This window comes from Pristis pectinata, chromosome 4, assembly GCF_009764475.1.
Source record: "Pristis pectinata isolate sPriPec2 chromosome 4, sPriPec2.1.pri, whole genome shotgun sequence".
NCBI lineage: Eukaryota > Metazoa > Chordata > Chondrichthyes > Rhinopristiformes > Pristidae > Pristis > Pristis pectinata.
The window spans coordinates 19,161,973-19,182,011 of record NC_067408.1 but is presented as its reverse complement, the minus strand read 5'-3'; the positions used below and the strand labels follow the sequence as shown (position 1 = coordinate 19,182,011).

General features: G+C 35.8%; 1 protein-coding gene across 1 annotated transcript in view; it reads right to left on the bottom strand.

Annotated features, from left to right (window-relative positions):
• Window positions 1-1,106: 1,106 nt before the first annotated feature.
• Window positions 1,107-20,039, bottom strand: part of LOC127569546 (protein KIBRA-like) — an 82,794-nt gene continuing 63,861 nt past the window's right edge. The window contains exons 17-23 of the mRNA XM_052014296.1: window positions 18,423-18,523; window positions 17,310-17,478; window positions 16,260-16,424; window positions 14,856-14,948; window positions 12,241-12,471; window positions 8,067-8,194; window positions 1,107-7,549 (exon numbers count right to left, since the gene is read on the bottom strand). Of these exons, the coding sequence (XP_051870256.1) occupies window positions 7,483-7,549; window positions 8,067-8,194; window positions 12,241-12,471; window positions 14,856-14,948; window positions 16,260-16,424; window positions 17,310-17,478; window positions 18,423-18,523 (954 nt within the window). The 3' untranslated portion in view covers window positions 1,107-7,482. The remainder of the gene's footprint in view (window positions 7,550-8,066; window positions 8,195-12,240; window positions 12,472-14,855; window positions 14,949-16,259; window positions 16,425-17,309; window positions 17,479-18,422; window positions 18,524-20,039) is intronic.

Sequence of the window (20,039 nt, the reverse complement as noted above, 5' to 3'; positions counted from 1 at the left end):
CAGGAACAGTTTCTTCCCCTCCACCATCAGGTTTCTGAACGGTCCACAAACACTACCTCATTATTCCTTTTTTTAAAAGCAGTAGTTATTTACTTTTGTAATTTATAGTCATTTCATGTCTTTAAGTTGTACTGCTGCTGCAAAACAACAAATTTCATGTCATATAAGTCAGTGGTAGTAAATCCGATTCTGATTACTTTTACTCTCAAGTTTCTTTAAAGTGCTACTCAACAAAGAGAAATATCAAATCAGCTGAGGGATGAAAATGGGTAGTCATAGAAAAATGATTTAATTGAGTGTGCTTAACCTGATACCATGAGATTTCATGGGTCGAGAGTTAGTATGAGGACCCCTCGGGCCACCATGTCATTTGCCATCACCTCTGGTGGATTAGTCTTGGTGGGCTAGGGTTTAACTAAGGTCTCCAGGCACTGTAATGCATATGTCTGGGACTTTAGCTGAAAAATATGATTCTCTTGGAATAACAATGTCAGGCAGTTGTATAATTTATGGGACAGATGTTTGTGAGGAAGGCTTTATGACTGCTGGGAGTAGTGCCTGAATAGCACCGTGATCAACGGTGGGTGGTCTATCCAGTTTTCTTATTGTGCTTTCTGGAAGTTTTTGTATAGTTGAATGGCCTGCTTGGTAATTTTAGAGAATGGTTAAGTACCTGCTATGGGATGGCATTACATAAGCTGGACCAGGTAAGGCTGGCAGATTTATCTTAATATATCTTTATTAGTAAACCAGATGGATTTATACCTATCCAGTAGTTTTGTGCTCAGCATTTACAAGACCAGATTTCACACATTCACGCCATCTCAAATTCTGATTGAATTTACTGAAACAATGCAGATAGCAATCCCTTAAATGGAATCTGTACTTGAAAGACAATTAAGAACGGTGGTGATGACTTTTAAAGCCACTGGTTCAGCCGGTGCTGCTCTTGATGAACCAGATGTCAGTTAGTCCCTCATCCAACCTATTTCACCCAAAGATTACACTATGTCTTAACTCCCTGTGTGCAATAACATGAGCGATCAATTGATGAATAATTAAAACAATTAAAATCTTTAATTGAATTTGATAATTTTTTTCTTGGGTTTCAAAAATTAGATGTTCATTCTGTTTTTTTCTAAAATACATATTTATTTTAAATCAATGAATTGATAAAGAATGAAGTTGAAAACAACAGACATCATTTAAATGTAGTATATTAATGGAAGGTAAGCTACACTTATTTACAGACCTAAAGTTTTGGTCATGATTAAAATGTTGGTCATTTTTTGCTGGTTGTGTGGCATGTAGACACCTTTCAGGCCATTTAGTGCAAATTTTTATAAGCAAGATGAGAAAAACCTTAATTTTCATCTCATCATAAATTATGATTTAGGTTAAAGGATATTGAATCATGAATCAGAAAAATAGGATCCCAACTTAAACCATGCTGATAAAATTAATTTCTCAATTTTATAAAAAAAATCCTCAATTGTATCAAATTATGAATTTGTATCAAAAGGAATAACGAAATAGTTAGAACGTGGTCAGCATATTCTTGAGAGTTATAAGAGGGAAAATCGATTCAAAAGATATGATTGTCACACAACCCAAGCAGTTCATGAATGTTTGTGCAGTACGAATACTGAAAATCATGACCAAATGCTTTAGATTAAACAAGTCTAGGTATGAAATATCCCAAAAGGCAAGCACAGAAACAGGTGAAGAAATCTTTTTCCCTCTTGATGGGAAACAGCTGCCAAAATACATTCAGTTCAGGATTTTAATGTAATAATCTTCACCATAAGAGCGAGTGTAAGTGTTATGGGAGCCACTCGGTGATGATGGACATAACTATTCAGTCTCTTGGCGATAAAACACCAGTTCTTATCTTGCCTCTTAACTTACAGCAATTCTCAGAAATTGTCCTTCAGTTCTTCTGGGCAAAGGAATGTAGCTGTTCATGATCCAGTAGCTCAGGCAAACAGTTCTTCACTGTTAGTTCTGAAGTAACACTATAACTTGGGAAAGTGATCAACTAGTCACAACAAAATAAATTCTCTAATGCTAGAACTATAAAGGTGCAGCTGCAATAAATTTATTCATTAGTGGCATTTCCTTGCCATGTTTAAGGAAGTTTTCTTGAACAAGTTGTACAACTATTAGAATAGCAACACTTCTAGCTCTCACATTTATATTTTTAAACTTGAAAATTGTATCAAATAGTTCTGTGAAGTATGTTATGAGTAGATAAACAATGTGAAAGGAGCACTGTTTAAAAAAAAATTCACTGATTTTGACCAGGGAGACAAGTGTTAGCAATATATGCTAGTAAATTATCAATGATGTTACTCTTTTGATTGATTGATACCAAATAAAACAATACATCAAAATCAATCTGGCAAGAATGAGTAACGTCCAGGTAGCATATTTGCGCTCCACTTATGTATTATCATATGCAACTGAGATATATTGAAAATTAATAGAAATCAGATCAAGACAGAGCAGTTATAGTTCATAATGGATTCCTGAATTTACTTCAGGGGAAATTAATTGCATTCTTTATCATAGGAATGCAATATAAATAATATGGAGGGGACAAAATTTGAAGAAGATGGAAAAGTAAAAATGATAAGCAACAGAATATAGGTTATGTCCACCAAGTGTTTTTTCTACAATTGGAACATTAATATTTGATGAAAATTGATCAAAAAGTAGCAGTTTAAGATATAGTCAAAGAGTTGTCCAGTTATTGCCTTTCAAGATCCATTGAAATTGAACAGATTGAAGTTGTGGGTCAAGAATTTTAAACAATTTATACAGATTAAACGTGTGTGAAATTGCTGTGATAGGCTGACTTCAGAAACAAGCCTCATTATTTTTGTTAGTTGTTGCAGCCGAAATATTTCAGAGCTTAATATGCATTATATATCTCATTAACTTATTATTCTGCTTTTCTTGATGTTATAAAACTTATTCTTTAACATTTACGAAGCATTTCTAGTGTCCTAGGTAACATTCCTTTCAATTAACACCATCAAAATAGATTATTAGGTCAAAAAGTAAAATACTGTGGATCCTAGTCATTGTCCTGATGATTGATTGATGGGGTTAGAAGGTGGAAAATGGTATATTGAGAAACTGTGGCAAACTGCATAAATGTATTTAAGGAGAAGCTCCATCAACAAACTAGGAAGAAAGAAATTGAAGGTTAAGCTGTCAGAGATAGATGAAGGCAGGTAAAAAAAATTGCACCTTGGGTTGGATCAGTTGGACTAAAAGGTCTACATAATTTCCATGACCGCTTTTCAAAAATAAATACTTGTATATGAAATGCTGTGGAATATTTCAGAGAAATAGGCTGGGGAATGTGTGCATTTTTTTTTAAAGTGCTGAATTGAAAAGATTTTATTAAAGTTATCAGGACAATTCAAATATTCAACCACTTCACAAAAGCAAAGCATACAGAATAATTACAAGAATTTGAACAATAATATTCCTACATCTTCGGGCCATATCACACTTTAACAAATCAGATTGCTGATGGCAGGTTGGTCAGAAAGTATTTGCTCACTGTAGATAAAGAATTTGACTCAGCATCAGCATTAACTGAAATTTCAATGTCTACATTTTTCTCTGATAATCTTATTCCTCTAAGCAGATGGAATGATTGTAACTTCATAGAAATTAGAGTAAAACAAAAATATTCAGATGTGCTACTATCCTGGTTTTGCAAACTTTCATGAAGATGGAATGTGTATATCTGCACATTTTTATTGTACAAATCCCAGAAGCAGCAAATCTGATCATCAATAAAACCTTTGAGTAGGACAGAGAATTCATTTCAAATATTGGAGCTATTTCTGTTAAATTTGAGTAGGTTAAATGAAAAGTAAAACAAAAAAAAAGTTGCAAAACTCTAGCCCCCTTCTGCCCTTCTCCATACATAAAAAAGGTCAAACTCTAAACAAATTCACATTTTGGACAATAAATAATCTTAATAAACGAATACTACAAAATCAAGAATGTGATTGAATTTGCTCTTCTGTGCATATCAGAAAGTAATAAAAGTTAAACAGCAGCCTTCGACATTTTAATTTCAGGAGAGCTCGATATCTTTTTAAAGAAGTGGCAAATATTTTTATTAAGTTAACTCTCTACCACAAATCTTTTCAACTTTTCCAGCTATGCTCACGTGCCGACCTGTGCAGAAATCCAACTGTCCACACAAGATCACAAGCACGAGATTATCCATTTGTCCAAAACACAAGTCCTATGCAGTGATTTTTGCTAAACCAAAGAACAGAGAATTACTGTGAGCAGATGTTACAGTGATGAACATTGGTCAGAGTATTTGTGTCATCTTTTCTCCATACAAAAGGAGTTCATTTCCTTCTCATTCCTACTTTGCATCTGGGACAGATGGTATAAATCTCAGCAACTGTTCCTGAACTGCTATGTAAGCCTTTCTGTTAAATACTAGCTCATAAATTTATAGTGATGAAATATTCATTTGTATCAAATATTCACAATTTTGTAATTTAATTTCAATTTAGCTTGGATACTGCCTCCTTTAATTCTATCACCAAATAAGTTTCCATTCTTGCAGACCTGGTGTGGCCCATAATCTGATATCACACATGCTCATATTCAACTTTGCAATCATACTTTTTGTTTGCTTCACTGAGTTATAACTCTGCCAAACCATCTTAAATTGTTCCAATATTCCAAATTTAAAAAAATCTAGTGGTTCTTTTTTTAAACATTAATATGAACATGAATTTATTAAAAACTCTCCTTCTCCCTGTTAAATTTTTTCCAATAAAGTATTATGAAACAGAACAGCAAGAGTAACACCCCGAAACACTTTCCAGGCAAAGTTTGAGAGAGTAAGATTTACTTTCAATGATTTTCTACTTCTCATCAACACCCAAGAGCCAGGAAATAATCACATCAAAAGAGATCTTTCAATTAATGGGCCAATGACGAAATAGTGACCTAGTGGTATGGATTAATGGAGTTAAATGGTCAGTTCAAAGAAGACACTCAGACTGGGTCTTTGGTAAATGTGTCTGGAACTCCAATGAAAGATGAATGAAATTTAGAAAGGGGAGGGGTGGGAGGGAGAAAGAACTATTTCAGGAGAGTACCACCTCAGGTATAACATTGATCTGTTGTAATGATATTCCTTTCTCTATTTACTGAATGGAAATTGGTTACAGATAAAATAAAAAGGCATTTTTGCTTTTCAAAGAAATTGGCTCACTTAAAGCAATAGTATTTTTGCAAAGCCAGTCACGATATATTGCTAACTAAACCAGCCAGTTCACAAAACATCCTATGACTGGAAGAAAGAATTGAACTCCTTTTGAGTTGCTTGGTGGTCAGGAAACAAAGTAACAAACAAATTACTCCAATTTAACACTTCTTTAAAAAGAAGTCATGCTCTCCTAATTGTAATCATTGTTTACAGAGAAATAGAATTAAAATCTAATGATCACAAAACTGACTTGGAATAGAAATCTAGTGATAGAATAAGAAAAGACATTTGGACGCACTCTTCCTGCAATGAATCTGGGATAGCTGCTACATTATGTCAGCACGTACCTCCCTTTTATAGCAAATCCTGACATGTCACAGATAAGATCACTGCAAATATAATTTCCTCAACTTTACTGAGTTGAGTATATTCATTTTGACAAGTGATGGATTCATAAGACTGAAATTCATATTTACTAGATTTGGCTTTTTTTGCTCAAATATATCACGATTAAAAGGAAAAAAAATCCATTAGTTCATTTTTTTAAAATAAGCACATGGAATGATATAATGGTATGGTGGACTGATTGAATTGGAAAATCTGCTTAGTTCATGTGTTAGGATGATTCCTAGTGCTAACACCCATCAAGGATTTAATCATATGTGCATAAACTGATGGTTCTGTTTAAAAGTCAGTAAGATTAAACAAGTCAGCAACAAAAACAGACACGAAGTACAAATTTCCAGTTGTCGGTCACAGCTTTTCAAGTTCAAAAACAGTGCCTTGAGAAATCTTATGTACATTGAAACATGCTGAAGTTATGATATACAGAGGAACTGTACTGGTTTCTGAGCATGGAGAACTTGTTCCTTATGGGCACAACATACAAGGCATCATATGCAAGAGTATTATGAATGAAGCACCTTCTGTGCATTTCTGTGCAGTAACCCTGCACAATTTCCACAATGGTAGAAACACAGATTCCTCCAATGGCAGGAGTCTTAAGGCAGCGGTTCTCAATAGGAACCGTTACTTGGCAAAATTGAGTTGATTTGTGTGACTTTTTGCTGACTCTGGACTAGAGGACGAAGTTGGCACCATTGCCTTTTACAAACATTGGGACACTGAGCTATCAGAAGTGGGCCCTTCCAATAAAGAAAGTCTTATTTAAAATCTTGAAAATATTAGGTCAAGAACAGAAGAATTCAGCAGCAGTCTCCCAGCATTGGCTCAGGTAAGGAAGACCCTATAATCTTTGCTCAAAAAGGTCTAGACCTACATTTAAAGGAAATTAATTCATGCTGATATTTGATGAATCCATACCGTTAGTCATCTGTAACTGTTGGCAAATGGCATTAATCAATCTCTGGAGAGGTACCTGATGCCATACATTGCAGTTCAAATTGGCACTGGCTCATAATAGAAAAACAAATTTTGCTGAGTCTTGCAATTCTTCCCAGTTTCAGCAGCAAGAAAGCAGAATGAACATTTGTCATTACAGAAACAGCATTCATGAAAATGAAATTCTATATCCCTATTTGTCATTCACCTGGTCCAAAAAACCGGCCAGTGTTAAAACTAAATTTGTTTGTCAAATAAAGATTGTTTAACTTGCACACAAATACAGTACATTTTTTTCAAAACTAAATTAGATTATTTCCAGAAGTAATTTTTTTCAAAGTTTTATAAATATATAGAAGAGAAAAGGGGGGCTTCTTTTTCCAATATATCAGACTATTTTATTAGAAGAATATAGAGCTTCTGTTTAGGTACCTCAAAATAGTGACATCACACACAATACTGAATGTTATTTAGTCACAGTTTCTAATTGGTGCTTCAACCTATCTATTGCAGTTTAACATTTATAAAACTAATTACTGTACAATAACCCGAAAGCAACATTTTCTTTAGAATGAATGCATTATCAATTGATTTGTTCTCGGTGACATTGTCTTCATTTCTTTAAAAAAAATGACTGAAGTATAAACTGTACAAATCGGTTTTAACATCAATGTATGCTACATTTTCTCTGTAGGAGTTAAACATATAATCAAAATGTAGATTTTGTATACATTCAAACAATGTAATGACTGTGTTGATTTCTAAAATTTACAAAATATATCTGTACCTCCACAATGCACAAAAAACAATCAGTTAAAACATTATGAATTCATCAGTAAGGGTGATTACTGCAAAGAATTCAAAGACTTTTTTTAAAATGATCATACATCATCAGCAGGTAATGGAAGGAAACTTCCCCTTCCTCGTGTAAAAAATGCCATCTTCTCCCTGTAAGAACATGCACAATTCACAATCAAAAACATAGCTCATAAAAAAACAAGAATGTTCTTATGTTTTAGTAAGTGAAATGTTGGACAGTCTCCAGAGATAGATTACAAATTTGGATTTAACTAACAGGAGCTGCATCATTTCCAACATATGCTCTTCATTTCAAGTACCTGCCATCTAAGTATAAAAGCTTTCAAGTACCTGCCATTTCAAGTACCTGTCATCTAAGTATAAAAGGCTTATATCTCAACTCTGAATGATCTACTAATCTTTACTTTGAGGCTGTGGAAAGGTCTACAATAGTTATGAGACTGTGGAGGGTAATCATGAAAAAAAATCAAGGATATTTCATTATTGAATCGTAGTATTGTACTTTTTAACCAGTAGAACAAAACACTGCCTGGTGTGTTCAATCATGGTGATGGGGCATTTGGAAAGGTATTGGGAAGGGAAAAAGAAATTAAGCTCAGAAGCTGAGATACAAATACAATTGTTCAATATACTCTTTAAAACCTACCAGAATGACTGCATCTCCAGAGGCTCTTTCTGACTCTGTTCTCGTAATTTGTGTACCTCTTTAGATGTTTTCTTCATAAGCCTTTGAACCTTACTCTCCTGTTTCTGTTGTTCTTTTGTTTGCTCTGCCTGATGCAAAGTGATATTAGCATTTTAAGAATTTCAGTTCTGAAGACGATTACACAGTTTCTATAAAGTGATTTTGCATGTGAAACAATGCGGAAGATATTGCCCTGGGAAAACAAATCTATTTTTTTTCCCCATAAAATACTAAAGGCGTTTATTAACAAAATAGCCAAACATAGAACTGAATTGTTAAAATCACTCAAAATCATACTGAAGTTTACAAATATATTAAAAAGAGCAAATAAAATCAGTTTGCTACCCATGATCGATTTTCACACAAATCAATTGACAGGAATTAAAAGTTCTCAGAGCAACCAGGTATCTTTGATCATCAGCTTCTTTGCACTTGATGTACCTACATACAGAACATGTGCATGAAGATACAGGTAATGTCAAATCTACATGCAACACCCAATTACCTGTTCTCAAAATTAAACCATTGGCATGTAATTAACACTCAAGGTGAACCACACACAGGAAACCAAATCTTAGTTGGGACACAGTCTGCGTCTTGTGATTTTTAAAGAGATTATTCATTAGTCACTTGCAAGTTTGTTAGGCACTCATCTGGAGCATAGCTTAATTCACTCTGTGAACTGGAAGATTGCAGATCTATAAGTGGAGAGTCTGTGACAGCACCAAGAGCCCATTTTTTGCTATTGACAATGGGTGCTTCAGTATAGTTCCCCTTGGGCCTTTTGCATAACCAGCAGGAACCAAAAGCTTGGACAACCTCTTAGAGAAGCCTGGAGCAAGAACAGTCTGGCTGTAAGTGCAGATCTCCTTGAGTCTTTCAGCTACATTACTACTCTGACTACTTGAGGAGCAATGCACTTAAAAGCAAAGGTTTTCTAAGACAGTGGTGATAGCAATCTGTCGTCAGGTGCAAGTCAAACTCCAGCTAAGTACACATGTCTAGACCTGAGGGCGGAAGTTACTGCTACCTGGAACTTCACAGCCTCTAGACAGTAGCTGATATATTTCAGCTTGCAGCTAACTGATGCAGATTGGATGCCACACATCCTCTCTACTCAAGGACAGAAATATTTATCATCACTGGGACAAGGTCCTCATGGCATCATTCCAGGTATTAATCTTGCTAGTCACCTCCTCCCACTAGCACTTCACTTTTGACAGCTTTCTGGAACTCCTGGTGTGCAGGTGTCCCTGCGGTCTTCCACCTCTTCAAACAATACATTTCTACCTCCAATTATGAATTAAGTGCCTGTTCCCATGACTGTGCGCTTTTCTTCTGCTCACTGGTTCCCAAACTATGTCATGACTTCGAAAACTGATTGGAGTTTGGTCACCTCCATTTTAAGAGGTGCAGGAGGGGCATGCATGAAAATTTTGCATCAGTGGTACTAGCTTTGTGGCCCCCCGCCATTCTTGCAAAAAAATTTTAATCCATCGATTGTGAGTGATATAATTTCTCGCCAAAATCCACCCAAAACTAAAGAGTACTTTCCTTATTGCCTACACCCTGTAATAATCCGAGAATCCTTGCTATGGAATTGTGATTTGCTACAATTATCAATTTCATTTAAATGGTGTCTTTAGCAAAGAAAAACATCAATGATAGCTGGGGAAGAAATGGCAGCTGAACAAACAAATGAAAATGGTGATTATAGGAATGATTTTTTTTAGTTTTAAGAGCTTGGTAGGACAATCAGATATACATTATTCCAGAGAAAAACATGTCAAAAGAGAAACAATAAAGAAGTACATTTCCAAATCTTTCATCTAAGCTATGGCATAAAATGCAAAAATGAAAACAATATGAACTGGTAATGGAAAGAGTTTCTGATAACATTCATAATTATATTTCATTAATAGCTTCAAAGACACTTCTAGTAATTTAAATGCAGTTTTGAAACGACTTAAAACATTAATATTAATGCTCTTTCAATAAATAATATTGTACAACAACTAGCTTATAATCTGTCATTGTTAAATGACTGATCAAAGCAAGCTTGTGAGTAAATTGTTTCTTTTACTGTATGTCCCCTACTAGACATCCTTGGTGAATTACAAAAGTGCAACAAGTAACTCATTAAAAGTTCTTAAGTAATTATGTACTATACTGCAGGAACAGTAAACTTTCATATGAAGTCCATCAGTAGATGTAACAGACTGGAATTTATAATGAGCCAGAACATACTGAAAACTCACCAGCAGTACAGTGTGCTCTAAAGGAGGGCATGATGATATAAAAAAAATTCTTCGAAAAATAGGTAATTGAACCCTCAAACAACCAAATGCTAAAATGTTAAGAAATTCAGAAGGACATTTTAAATTGTATTTCTGCAGGAAACCAATTGTTCCACGGATAAACAGTATTACTCTTGTATGATGAATACCTATCAAGTAGGTAGGATTTGATTAGATCAAGTTCTTGACAGGTATCAATAATTAAAAAAAAAACAAAAACTGAATCCTTTGATTTGGTTCATGTTCTTTGCTTTGTGATTAAAATAGTGGGAAATGGGGTACTAATATTTTATAGTAGAAGTCAGAAGCTTTTTAGATTCAAAGAATACTGCAGTGTGCCTATAAACTTGCGTCACAACTTCCCTACATTTATACTCCATGGCCCTTACAATAAAGGGCAGCATTCTATTAACAATCCTAATGATTTGCTCTCTTTACATTCCAACCTTTTATGTTTTATGCTCTAGGATACCCAGATCTCATTGGACTGCAACATTGTGTAAATTCACTTCATTCAAATAATAATTTGCTTTTTGATTCTTCCAAAATGAATGATCTCAATTTTCCCAAATTATACTCCATTTGCCAACTCTTTTCTCTCACATAACCTCTCAATATCTATTTGTAAGCTCTTTGTGTCTCCTCACAATTTGCCTACACACCAATCTTTGTATCATCAACAAATATGGCGTCAGTACACTTGGTTTCTTCATCCAAGTCATCAATATAAATTGTAAATACCTGGGGTTGCAGCACTGATTCGTGTGGCACTACACTAGCTACTGATTGCCAATCCAAAAATGACCCACTTATTCTGACTCTGTTTACTATTCGTCAGCCATTCTCTTCTCCATGCCAATACATCATCCTGAACTCTAGGTGCTCTTAACATGTGCAGTTACCATTTATATGATACCTTATCAAATTCCTTCCGTAAATCCAAATACACTACATTGATTGGTTCTTCTTCATCTACCCTGTTTGTTACATCTGCGAAGAACTCTAGCAAATTTATCAAGTGCCACTTCCCTTTCAAAAAAAACATGTCAACTCTGCTCAATTGCCTTATGATTTTCTATATCCATTTTACCTCCTTAAAAATTGATTCTCATTAAGGTTGTACTACAGAAGGCAACTATCACTTTAGATAGGGTTGCCAGGCAGCATGAATGTTTCCAGAGGTTTCATCACATGACCTTTGACCTCCAGTCACACTGCCTAGTCAAGTACATGTTGCCTTCACTGCTAATATTTTAAAGAAAATTTTAAAAATGCTTGATGTAGAACAAATAAATTTTTATGTAAAAATCCAAGTATCATTTACCCAACATCCAAAACATCAACAGTGACTTTCAATATTCACATCACAATATTAGAATCAATTGTTATCTTGCAAATCTATCATGAAAATTTTGACAAAGCACAATGAATAACAAGCCTAAAAATCCCCAGAGGTGTTAAAAAGAAAAAAAAATCTATTCTGCGCCTCACTTGAGGAAATAAAAACCCCTTGCTGAGTTTACTTTAACAGATCTGCAATCTTAATCTAGTTTTTCCTCAAAAAGTATGAGTTTAAAAGATGTGAATTTGGCAAATTTGCTAAGTACCTACAAATGGCTATCACTGTATCAAAATCTGACTTCTTCCTAATTTATAAATGTTAGAAAATTTGGAACTTTTCCCAACAATGAAGGGATTGTAAACTGTAATGTGTAATTAAAAGGCTCAATTCAACTTTAAATTAACAAGAGAATTGCAGTGCATATACTTTGAGGTATTTCATTCTCCTAATCATTGTGCACCACTGGACTTAAAAGTAACAAATCTTAATACACTACCTGTTTTTCAATTTGCTTCAGCAGGGTTTGAAATCGCTCATCCTCTTTTACCCATTGAGGCAGTTCTGTGTCTCCTCTGGCTTTGGCCTCATCGATTTGCTGTTTTAAGTCCCGCAAGATGTCCAGTTCCTGAGATAATCTATTCTTTCTGGTTCTTGAAGCCTGCAGATCCAACTCCAAGTCTAAAGAAGTTCGCATTAGTCTTTCTGATCCCACTCTTCTGATTGAAGGCTGAAAAGAATGATAATTGTTACCCTTAATTAACAAATTCTTTTGAAGAGTCAATATGATGGCATTCAACACCACCTTTCTGCATTGCTAATAAAGATAAATGAATATTAGCCCTACTGTGAAATATTGTTTGACTGTGTAACTATTACCATGTCCTAAAATTAGTTCATATTATTCAAAGTTAAGGACAGAAAACTTTTACTAATATGAATGAATTTTATTAGATGTAGTCAAAAAAGGCTGTATGATATCAGCCATCATAAAACAAAGCACAAGATACTTAATTCCCCTCACTGTTATGGAATTAAATACCTGGTGTCATCAGCCATTCAGTACCATTGCTTGAGACAAATGTCTATCCTCATGTGTCATGGATGCATTTTTCAGACTTTTGATAACCTTCATACATCAGATCTTTTCAGCTCTCACATATTAGATGACTTTTATTACCCAGTCCCAAAACACAATTATAGTCAGAGTTTCTTTCAATAATATACCTGGGAAATGCACAGAAAAAAGGTTTACTCAGCAATTATTGTTATTTTATTACTCAATAAATACCCAGAGTTTGTAGTTAGTGGCATGTCACTCATGCTCATGCTTATTGCTGAGTATGAAAACATTTCCCACACTTTATGTTGCTGCACCAGCAGGGTATTTCCTGAGAGAAACTGGCTAAATTCTCTGTGCCAAGGCTCTGCATGGTAACAGGGATGATGTGAACTAATTCATGTACTGGGGGGGGGGGGGGGGGGGGGGGGGGGGGAGGGAATGAGATCCAGAACAAAGTCCACAGAAAACAGTGGGGAAAAGAAAAAAATGATAAGCAGCTGGGCCTCAGCTTCTGCTTAACCAGCCATCATAAATTTTGTATCCAAATGCCAGAAACGTTTGGCTAGAAAATCCAGGATGCACTTAGAGCACAGAAAGTAACAGAAAATTTGATAGGAGCACTCAAAATCATGGTGAGATTCTTCTGGCTGTCTCCTATGTCAACAGGTTTATTTCTGAATACTGGTCATTTCTTGTTTGTATTAATACCTGCCACCACTATTCTGTAACCCCTAAAAGATGTCTCATGTCTGACAATTCCCTAACAGTGATGAATTTGCTGAAGAAAATCAATTCAATAAATTTCAGTTTAAATATTCTTTACAATGCCAGTGAGGAGCCAATTCATTCAGGTTTTGATTGTTGGAACGTTGCAAAATACAATATTCATAGTATATTCTTAATAATTGTTTTCCTTTTTCTTTTGATCTTTTTCTTGTCTTCCATAATCCAGTGAATCTCTCCACCTCTAAGCGTGTCTCTGCACTTGATTTATCACTGATACCAAGCACTTAGATTTGCAGTTCCATTACTAGCAGGACTATGTACTAAATGCAGAAGGAAGGATTAGGCTCGAAAGCTTTTTTTTTTGACAGGCACGACACGAGTGGGTGAATGCTATTCTGCTTCACGAATTTCCTATGATTCTACAATTTGATTCCTTTGAAACCTTTCATATTTCAGATTCTCATATTTCATTATGACATCGGAGGCTGTCAATTGGTCCATCAAGTGTCTTCTGATTCTCAGAGAAATCCCAATTCCATTTTCCCTTTATTTCTGTGTAACCTATTTTCTCTCACACGCCCATTCACTCCCATCCTGATTGTTCTCGCACTTACCAGAGACAAACTACAGTAGCTAATTAACCTATCAAGCAGCAGGAGGAAACCAGAGTACCTATGGGGTACCACATGGCACAGTGACCTGGGTTCAAACCTTACTCTGGGTGACGTCTATGTGGAGTTTGTATGTTCTTCCCATGAATACGTGGACTTCCAATGGGTGCCCTGGTTTCCTCCCACATTCCAAAGACTTGCTGGAAGTTAATTGGCTACTTTAAGTGTGGCTGGGTGGTAGGTGAATAGGGGATGGGAAGAATTGGTGGGCACTTGAAAGGTAATAGGCTGCAAGCAGATTAGTGGGGGAATGGGATTGATGAGTGTACTCTAAGAGTCGGCAAACAGTAGATGAGCTGAATGGCCTCCTGTGTTGTAAGGAAATCTGAGAAGTCCTTGCAGTTAATTTTACAACCTTCAATCACAACAGTTAAAGAGATGTGCAAATGCTTGTCTTGTTAGTTCAAGTTCCTTGGGTCCAGGTTTCCTTACAGCAAAGCTATTGACTTACACTCTCATAAATGAGTAGTGTAAAATATTATCACAAGTACATGGGCAAGATCACCTAATAATGCTGTCTGTTTGCTGTCTAGCCACAATAAATTATGGCCCAGTGTTTCCTCTTGTAGAATTTCTTAACTCCTTGCCAGCCTGGTTCTGTGTTGTATGACTCTATTACTCTAAGCTACAAGAGTGCCAGACTTTAATCCTTACCATTTTCATTCGCAAACTACGCCGTTCCATGGCATTCCGAACAAAGGGGGACCTCTTGGACAATGTTGAGCTGTCACTATCACTTCGATTTAACTGAAAATAAAACCATTGTTATTTAACTATTAGCAACAGCCTACAAAACTTACAATACTTCTTCACAATAATGTGTCACAAAATAGTAGATGTCAGATTAACTTGTATTTGAATTACACACTGAATTTCACAATCAGTATCCTTTTCCATGTTCAGTATTTTAAATATGGAGGATTTATTTTCTCTTGACAAGTGGTCCTATACTCTGGAAAACTCCATCCTAAATCTCTTTCTTCAGTTCCCTTGCTAACCACTTTCATACCTATACAATGTACCCCTGTATAACAGCTGTTCAGGTAATGGAAATTCATTCTTACAGAATTCATAAATCATTATGAAAAAAATTTTGAGTTATGAAATAAAAATTCGCTCTTACAGAATTTACATGGAGAAAGTGACAAAATGCAAAAGAAACAACAAACCTTGTCAATTTTCGTCAAGGGTAAGTGTTTCAGAAATTCGCAACCCCTCCATAGTATGCAGTGTACTGTATTGCAAATATGGATTGAATTGCTCATGGTTTGGAAAGTGTTAATCAAGCCTTTTCCTCCACCCTCCCCCAAGGTAAAAGGAAATCTTGCTTCCAAAAAAAATATCTGCAGTAAACATTTACATGCTAGTGCTCAAGGGTGTAAATACAAGGTACCAGGATGTTTCCAGGTATCAAGAATTTTTGATAAAATCCAAGATATTTTGAAAATAATAAGCTGATTCTTTGCTTTGAAGAAACAACTTGATTATCATAGCCAAAATAATTGTTCATAAGACTTCAAATTTAAATATTAAGATAATAGAAATAAAGCCAATTCTTTGCATCCAGCCATAAAGGCAGGAATCATCAAGGAAATTATATCGCATTTTATGCACCAATGGGAGCAGAAATGATTACAGGTTCTGGTGTGGTGTGGGTACCACTGATATCCCATTGCAAAGGCCAACTTAATAAAGAACAGTTTGAGAAGGGAGCATAAGATGAATCATACTGTAAGGATGAGAAGGGTCAGTTGTAATGGATAAAATATTAGCATGATGTCATATGTTTGTTGTACTTACTTAAGTGCAAATGTATCACATTACTACTGCTCTTCAAAAGAAAAGAATCAAAAGTGCTGACCATTTTCACCATGGACTGTCAAGTGAAATGGAAAATGTGAGAAAGGAAAAGGGATGGAGAAGGAACAAAGGATACAAGCTCAAAGAATGCAGGAAGAAATAAGCTCAGGAGGGGCAGAAGTTGAACGCCAAGAATTAAATTTTTTTTAGTTTTTTTTTGAATGGTTAAGAACTAAATCAAACAGAGTCATTTCCTACCCTGCAGACGTAGGAATTCTGTGCACCTGGAGAGAAAGTTTTCGAACGAATAATAGCACTGCCTCTCATAAATGGGCTTTGCTGAGTATTAGGAACTCTTCTATCTTTTGGACGCACTGCAGAAGTTGTTGCCACAGCCTCCTCTGTGCTGGTCTCCTTATCAACCTGTGAAGATTATTTGTTTATAATCCAACCAATTTGGTCAATCATCAAGTGCAATGTCAAAATTAACCTTAGTTATTTTATTTTTACACACCAATGCATTGTAGTGGAAAAATATCTTACAGCAATCTATTTCAATGCAATATCAATTTATTGCTTTAGGTACATTTAATCATGGCACTAATGCAGCATCTATTAGAAATGGGAGAAAGTATGTTCAAATGGGAATTGCCTTAATTAACCACATGAAATTTTTGCACATTACCAGCAGTAGGTGTCTAACAATCAAACACAACCGTAGCATACAACAACATAAACTGCCCTCTCATAGTACAAAACACAGCTTTGAAAGATTACCCATTGTGCTTTTATGTTCATGACAGTTCAACCACAAAATGCCAAAACTATCTCCCATATCTTCCACTCAAATTTAGACTGAGTAGTAACCTTATAAATAAAAGCTAACAGTACTCCTTTGTCACAAGAGCATAATGGGTCGGGGGGGGGGGGGGGGGTGTCAAACATTTCATTTTACTTTAATTTTGAATTAAACTACTGATGTCATATAAAGGCAGCTATTCAAATGCGAGCAGTAACTTTGTTGTTGTGATGTTGCACTTAGACTACAAAATGAAAACCTCATCTGAATTGAATTCTCCTTGCTCATGTTTTGCTTGTCACTTTTTCTCCCAAATTAAATCCATCTATTAATCACCCTAAATCGGTTAATAGTTCCATTAACCTCCGATGATTCACAACTGAGAGCAGCCATCAACACAATCTGTTGTAGCTTTGCAACCAGGCAACCTGTGCCTAGTGTTAGCTTTCTTATTGACAATTACTGTAATCCTGAATGACTTGAGTTATTCAGAGATCCATTATATTCACCTTCACTGCAGTTACTGCTGTGACAGTTGACCAATTGTCAATCTGTTCATTGGCAGTCTCGGCATAGTTTTCATTTTCCCAAGGAACTCCTTCATCGTCCACTTCTTGGTCTACGTCATCAACTGCTTCTTTCTTACCAAAGTCACTTTCCTCCACTGGTACTCCTTGCCTGGAAACAAAGAAAGTAAACGAAATACATTTGAAAAATTGTACATGTAGGTTTTTGTTTTGAAAACATTCTCCAATCTTTGGTCCTTTGTGCTTACACCCATTCATAGATTTGTATATGTGACCATTTCATTCTTTCCCTTTTCAAATGAACCTTTCAAACTGCTTAATATCTGCTGATGATATTTTTAAATATTTTCTTACGACATTATAGGCCAATGAGGTCATCGATCTATCCTGGCTCTTAAGAGTTTTCCTGTCAGTTCAATCGCCCCACCTATTTTCTACCCACACCCTCCCCTCTAGAATTCTCCTGCCACCCACATAAAGTAGGGGTAAGTTAAAGTAGTTGATTAACCTGCTAGCACATATGGGAGGAAACTGGAACACCCAAGGAAATTTCATGTGGTTAGAGGGAGAATGTGCAAACCCAACACAGACAGCACCTGAGATCAGGATTTCTGAGATCACTCCATTGAATCCAGTGACATTCATAGTTTGACTTTATTTGCAAAGTCAAGGAATTCACAGCATTTCTGTTTGAAATTCAGAAAGTTCATTGTATTCTATCCAAAAAGATTTCCATTTTAATCTTGGGCTGGTTTGAGTTGTTGATCTCAGACAGATTATTTCCCTGGTTTTGGGGGTTACAATGAAAATGGAAAACAAAAATCCATCAGGGTTCCCATTGTTGACTGCTATCTGAAAGCTCCTTCAAATTGAATTTGTGGTTCCAATGATGTCTCATGACTATATAGTCTAATAATGCTGATTTAATCATGACCATTTGCACAAAGTCTTGGTAGGCAATTTGTGCAAACAAAATAATAATTGAACAGGGCTTAGAAGACAGAAAGGGGAAATTGCCAGGAACAAAAAAAAATCTATTTCATATAAAAAAAATCTGGAGCATTTACAGTTATTAAAGGAGTTAATGATATATACCATTCTTCTTCTACACTCGATACATTTCTGTTGTTTTCTAGTCTTCGTTCAACTGTTTCCAGCTCTGCAGATGTTTGCTCTAGAAGTGTACATACAGAATCCTACAAAAACAACACAATAATAAGTTGAAAATAATACTAAACTTTTCTTTGTAATTGTATTGTTTACAGTCAGATTTATTTACTCAAACAATCTTGGAAGGGAGACAAAAGTCTTAGGTCCATGAACCTGAACCAATTAAGGCTTGGTCCAAAAGGATTGCTGAATAGAGACGGGACATATTTTTGAGAGCATTACAAGTCGCAGCAACCTTTGCAAAGGATGAAGAATGGATTTAAGAAATAGCAACTCAGGATGTAGTGGGAGGAGCCTGTGGATCCTCTGCTACAGAATAATCTCATAAATCAATACTACAGAATGCCTGCAAAAAAATTGCAATTCTACAAACTTCTACAGATGTACTGTTCAACGTATCTTGACTGGTTGCATCATGGTCTGGTACACCAATCTGAAAGTGCAGGAACACAAGAAGCTGCAGAGAATAGTAGACTCAGTCCTATACATCACAGGCACATCCCTCCCTGCCACCAAAAGTATCTAGATGAGGCACTGTCTCAAAAAGGCAGCATCTATCATCAAAGATCCTCACCATCTGAGCCATACCATCTTCTTGCAGCTACCACTGGGCAGGAGCTGCAGAAGCCCGAAGTCCCACACCACCAGGTTCAAGAACAGCTACTTCTCTTCAACCTTTTGGTTCTTGAATCAACATGCATAACCCTAATCATTACCTCAGTATAGCAATACTTTGACCACTTTGCACTGCAATGGATTTTTTTTTGTTCTAATTGTGTTCTTTCTTGAATAATTTGTTGTACAATTTATACTTAATTTATGGTTTTCTTTTAAAAGTTGTGTCTCCAATGCTACGTACCCTTGATGCTACTGCAGTAACATTTTCATTGCACCTGTACATACATGTACTTGTGCATATGACAATAAACTCGACATGACTTGAGTTGATTTATTGTCTTTTACACTTACAAGCTGTAATTGCTAGAGTTCTTGGAGCAAATGACAAAACATTGCAGCCTGGAAATTCTTATACACATAAAAACTCACTTTAAAATGGCACAGAGCGAGGGCTCTTTAGCAGAAGAAATATGCCTTCTTTACCCAACTTGCTTGAAAGATTACTCAAGAGTCACTGGTCTGCCTGAAACTTGGTCTTCCAGTACAATGAAAAGTCCATAAGCCATGTGTGCCCCAGTCCTGGCACATTCCAGGCAGCAGGAATATGTGCTAACTACTGAAGCTTAGTGCAGCCAGCATAAGGGCTTTTTGGGGCAGGACTGCAACGTAAGGTCCTGCCGTCACTGGTTACAGAGGGGGCTGGGTCCTGTGCAACAGCCCCACAAACACTTGAAGGGTATATTGTTCAAAAGAGACCACATGAGTGGCATTGGAGCTTTGTACATAGAATGTATTAACTTAATGAAACTACGAATGCATGGACTTGAAAACACTATGGAAGTATAGATTGGACGACACTACGAATGTAAAGGAAGCCATGTAGCGTTTTGTATTTCATGCACATATATTTTTATGAATAAAGTT